Source organism: Zophobas morio, unplaced genomic scaffold (genome assembly GCF_036711695.1).
Source record: "Zophobas morio isolate AGI-343-1 ecotype UQ-CSIRO unplaced genomic scaffold, CSIRO_AGI_Zmor_V1 ptg000030l, whole genome shotgun sequence".
In the NCBI taxonomy this organism is placed as follows: Eukaryota; Metazoa; Arthropoda; class Insecta; order Coleoptera; family Tenebrionidae; genus Zophobas; species Zophobas morio.
This window is the reverse complement of record NW_026972135.1, coordinates 9,045,627-9,051,210: the sequence shown is the minus strand read 5'-3', so window position 1 is coordinate 9,051,210 and position 5,584 is coordinate 9,045,627. Positions and strand designations below refer to the sequence as shown.

Sequence of the window (5,584 nt, the reverse complement as noted above, 5' to 3'; positions counted from 1 at the left end):
CAACATTTTTTAGCAAAAAAAAATCCATTATCCAATTTTATGTAAAAATGGAGTTCTGCACTTTACGCTCTCAGGTACAGATTTAAGAATTGTTATAGCTTACTCACTAAAAGCACTTCTCCACATCGCTTTAATAAATGTTGTAAAATAAATCATGAAGTTATACCTTTCTACTTGCACGTATGTGCAACTGGGGTGTGAACTAACAGATATTTATTATATATTTCTTTCAGTTTCGGGATTTCTCAATATTTCGATTTTTTGATTTCTCGATTTTTGGACTCCTGGATTTTTTGATTTCTCGATTTTTTACTTTTTGGATTTTCAATTTTTAGATTTAACGTTTTGAATTTTTTTACTATTTTAAACTTCGATTCCTCAATTTTTCAATTCTGAACTTATAAGTTTTTCGATTTCTCGAGTTTTCAGTTCTTCTTTATCTCAATTTTTCGATTTACAAATTATTCTTGTTTAAAATTTTTTCGATTTTTCAATTTTTTGATTTCTCAATTTATCGAATTCAGATGATGTGATGTTTTGATTGATCAATTTCTCGATCCTCTGATTTTTCGATTTCCCGAATTTTTGATTTTTCACTTCTTCAGTATTTCTATTTTTCAATTTTCAGTTTTCCGATTTCTGAAGTAATCTTTTTTTTATTTTCCCATTTCTCCACTTCCCAAAGTTTCTATTTTTCTCTTCTTCAGTTCTTCAATTGTTCGGTTTTCCAGGTTTGTGATTTTTAAATTTTCCGATTTATTAAGCTTACAGTTTTTCGACTTTGCTTTTTTAGTTTTTCGAAGTCTCAATTTTCCGACTTTTTAATTTCTCAACTTTTTGGATACTTCTTTCAGTTTTGGGATTTTTCAATATGTCGATTTGTCGTCATTTCGATTTTTGAACTCCTGGATTTTTTGATTTCTGGATTTTTTCTTTTTGGATTTTCAATTTTTGGTTAAACTTTAGACTTTTAAATTTTCCGACTGTTTTATGCTTCGATTTCCCAATTTTCAATTCTAAAATTCAATTTTTTTTATTTCTCGAGTTTTCAGTTGTTCTTTATTTCATTTTTCCAAATTTTTACATTTTCTATTTTCCAATTAGCAGTATTTTTTTTATTTTCGATTTTTAGATTTTTTGATTTCTCGATTTTTCAAATTCAGATGATTTTGTTTCAATTGATCAACTTTTCGATCCTCTGATTTTTCGATTTCTCGATGTCTCAATTTTTGAATTTTTCAATGTCTCGATTTCTCGATTTTTTAATTTTTGGCTTTTCGATTTTTCGATTTTACAATTTTTCGATTTTGCAGTTGTCCGATTTTTCATTTTTTGAGTTTTTTGAATTCTGGGGTTTCGATTTTCCGATTTATCGATTTTTCAGTTTTCGATTTTTAAATTTTAGATTTTTGAATTTTTATTTCTTGATTTTTTAATATTTGGATTTCTTGATTTTTTAATTTTTTTTGTTGTTCAATGTTTTAAGTTTTACATTTTTCAATTTCCCGATTTTTTCATTTTTCAGTTCTTTAGTATTATTTCTATTTTTGAATTTTTCAAATTTTGACGTTTCTAAATTGTCAGTTTTCCGATTACTGAAGTAATTTTTTTTTTATTTTCCAATTTCCAAAGTTTTTCGAATTTGCTTTTTAGCTTTTCGATGTCGCAATTTTGAAATTTTTTAATTTCTCAATTTTTTAAATATGTCTTCCAGTTTTGGGATTTTGAATTATTTCGATTTTTCGCCTTTTCAATTTGGTACTTTTTGGATTTTCCAATTTTTCGATGTTTCGAGTTTTCAGTTATCCGATTTTTCGATATTTCAGTTTTTTAAATTCTGGGGTTCCGATTTCTGGAATTGTTGATTTTTCAGTTTTTCGATTTTTAAATTGTAGATTTTTAAATTTTTATTTTTTGATTTTAGGATTTTTTGATGTTTGGATTTTTCGATTTTTATTTTTCAGTTCTTCAGTACATATTTGGATTTTTCAATTTTTCAAATTTTGACGTTGCTAAATTTTCAGTTTTCCGATTTCTTAATTAATCTATTTTTGATTTTCTCATTTCTCGACTTCTCCAAGTTTCGATATTTCAGTTCTTCAATTCCTCGATTTTTCAATTTTGCTTTTTCGGTTTTCGAATTCTCAATTTTCCAATTTTTTAATTTCTCAATTTTTGGATATTTCTTTCAATTTTGTGATTTTTCAATATTTCGATTCTTCGACTTCTCGATTTTTTGACATCTGGATTTTTCGATTTTATTATTTTTTGGATTTTCAGTTTTTCGTTTTTTAAACTTTAGAGGTTGCTATTTTTTTACTGTTTTATGTTTCGATTTCTCGATTTTTCAAAATTTCGATATTTTAAATTTTCAATTTCTAAAATTCTAGATTTTTCGAGTTTTCGAATTTTCAATTCTTCTTCTTTTGATTTTTCAATTTGCCGAATTTTAAAATTTTCAATTTTTCAATTTTTTGTGAACTGGTTTTATCGATTTTTCCATTTTTAACTTTTCGATTTATATTTCGAAACAACGAAAAATTGGGAAATACAAAAATTAAAAAATAAGTAATTGGAAAATCGAAAATTTAAAAATTCCGAAAATCAAAAAATTGAAATATAGAAGAACTGAAAACTCAAGAATTGAAAAACCTAAAATTTTAAAAATTGAAAAGTTGAAAAATTAAGAAATCGAAGTATAGAACAGTCGAAAAATGGAAAGTTTTAAAAACGAAAATTGAAAATCCAAAAAGTAAAAAGTCGAGAAATCGAAAAATCCAGAACTAAAAAAATCGAAAAGTCGAAATACTAAACAATCCCAAAACTGAAATATCGAAAATTGAAAAATAGAAAAATTGACGAATCGAAAAACTGAAAAATCGCAAAGCTGGACGAAATATCCAAAAAGTGGGAAATTAAAAAATTGAAAAATTGAGAAACCGAAAAGTCAAGAAAGCAAAGTCGAAAAATCACAAACTTAAAAAATCGCAATACTGAAAAATCAAAAACCTGAAAAATCTATAAACTAAAGAACTGAAAAATCGCAACTTTGGGAGGTCGAGAAATAGGAAAACAAAAAATAGATTAATTGAGAAATCGGAAAACTGAAAATCCGGAAACGCCAGAATTTGAAAAACTAAAAAATATTGGAGAAATGAAAAATACAAAAAACTAAAAATTTAAAATATTCATAAATTAAAATATCGTAAAATTGAAATCTAGGGAATCCAAAAATCAAAAAAATTAAAAAAATAAAAATTCGAAGATCTACAATTTAAAAATCTAAAATCTGAAAAATCAACAAATGGAGAAATCGAAACTCGAAAAAAAAAAATTGGAAAATAGGATAAATCAAAAATCGAAAAGCTTTGTTTTTTGTAACTTCAAAACGTCTGCAAGATTTCAAAGTATTCACTGCTGCAATTCTTGATTTATTCAACAAAATAAATTGACTTATTAATTAATTTTTTTGAGACACTCTGTATACGAAAATGTAAAAAATATGAATGCATGCTAAATACAAGTATAAACTGATCATATGTTGCACACTTAAGATAGGATTTGATCAAAAAATTAGCAGGCTTATGATAATTTTAAAACATCTCCAAGATTTCAAAGCATATCCTTACGGTACGTGAAGTCGTGGTTTCTTTGCATATATTTCGAAATCACCCTGTATAGTATCATTAAAATATAGTTCTGTGATGACATTCGAAATTGTTTTAAAATAAAATGAATTAAAATAAATATGATTGTTTTTTTTTTTGTGAAAAATACAACATATTATAAGATACCTACATTAACTATAAGTGAAACTTAAAGAACTAAATAAGGATTGCATCGACCGAATAACTACTTAAATTTTCTCATTTCTTCTTCAGCTTTAAAAAATGCTTGGTTTTCCACAAGCTTTTCAAGCGTTCCTTTCATAATTTCATCAAAACACGCTAATTCTCCACCATATTCTTTCGGCAAAACGAACGCAGGCACATATTTATGGAACTCTTGAAAATCGTCTTTAGCAGAATGTGCTCTAATCTGTAACTTACTATGAAATCATAACTATCTCCCTGGTAAATTGTGGTCTAACCTTTGGCAACAATTCGTTTTTGATAAACATTTTAAATAAATCCAACATTCGGTAAAATATATAGTTAGCATTCAGTATGTGAATTTCTCGTACTTTTAGAGGCACTCCTTCCTGGACGTATGCAAGTTCTGACAACATTGCTCTCATTTTGATGCACGTGAGGTGCATTAAACCAATCTGTAGAAAAAATACACAACGTCAAAATAAAATATATATGATGTATTATTTTCAAGTACCCCTTTCATGTCCATAACCAGAGTAACTTCATTTGGAGGATCATAAATTTGACTAAGATGTAGCAACATGTTACCCAGCTTGGTCACAGATATAACATCACAGTTCCGATAATTTGTATCAATCAGCTTTACCACAATAACTGCAGTGTTATTATCCATTCTTCTAGGAAGAATACAAAATCCCCTAAAATGATACGTAGCTAACGAAAAAAATTCTTTGTTACTTACGCTACACTTAAGATTTTTTTCATGTCTGTGTTCTCCAAGTCACAATCGTTGAAAATTTGCGGTGCTTCATTCTTCACCTTAAAATAATATTCGATTGTATTTCTAACAGAAGCAAGATCATTCGAGCACGACAGAAGAAATAAAACGATAAATTGTTCCTGAAGGGGAGGCAAAGACGTTGTTTTCAACCAGGTTTTAATAGCACTAATGTCACTTTCTGTGGTTCGTCCATCTTCAATGATAGTTTTTACGTTGAATTGAAAAGGTAAAGCCATTTTGCTTAAAAGGTGTAAAAAACCTCAAAACGCAAAAGTGTGGTCAAACTTAAAGAGTATTATCCTGGAAGAAATTCTATATTCAAGTGTAAATAAATATATAAGAATGGTTATAACTTACTCACTAAAAGCACTTCTCCACATCGCTTTAATAAATGTTATAAAATAAATCATCAAGTCATACCTCTATACTTGCACGTATGTGCAATTGGGGTGTGAACTAACAGATATTTATTAAAAATTGGAATAATCACAAAACATTTCACAAGTACTTCCTGTAACGTAATGTGTTATAAAATTTAATGGAATTGACGCAATACATTAGCTTAATTTATACAATACATGCAAACGCATTTATGAACCGATATCTTGTGCTAATCTTCCTTGCAGATAAGAAAAAATAGATTTTGGTGAGACATAAATAAGTAAAGGTCAGCCATATCAAAAGTGAATTAACATTTTTAATACTTTTTGTCTTCTATTAACTATCTTCATTTTTAAAAACTGGTTTAAAGTTATTTAATCAGAACTTTGCGGGCTCCTGAAGTAAGACCAATATCTTCATCTTTTTCGAAAAATTATAAAATTCTATGTTGCTAATTTTGTCCTTTGCTTCCCGTATTCCTAGTTTAAAGAATTTGATTAATGCACTACAAGACGATATAAAGTTCAACATTTCTCGATTTTTTTTTTCGATTTCTCAGTTTTCCTGTTTCAATGAAACGATTTCTCAAATTTGTGCTCTTCAATTTTAC

The 5,584-nt window shown here is 27.3% G+C and overlaps 1 protein-coding gene across 3 annotated transcripts; it reads right to left on the bottom strand.

Moving 5' to 3' along the window:
• Nucleotides 1–3,743: 3,743 nt before the first annotated feature.
• Nucleotides 3,744–5,190, bottom strand: LOC135138944 (alpha-tocopherol transfer protein-like). Of its 3 annotated transcripts, none has more exons than XM_064068990.1 (5): nt 4,951–5,190; nt 4,555–4,905; nt 4,327–4,510; nt 4,091–4,267; nt 3,744–4,044 (listed from the first exon to the last, which is right to left on the bottom strand). In XM_064068990.1, the coding sequence occupies exons 2-5, from the start codon at nt 4,827–4,829 to the stop codon at nt 3,853–3,855; spliced, it is 828 nt and encodes a 275-aa protein (XP_063925060.1). In that variant the 5' UTR covers nt 4,830–4,905; nt 4,951–5,190; the 3' UTR covers nt 3,744–3,852. The 3 variants fall into 3 exon arrangements, with proteins under 3 accessions (XP_063925060.1, XP_063925062.1, XP_063925063.1); XM_064068992.1 differs by having other exon boundaries at nt 4,555–4,893; XM_064068993.1 differs by having other exon boundaries at nt 3,744–4,038; nt 4,951–5,188.
• Between the last annotated feature and the right edge of the window lie 394 nt (nt 5,191–5,584).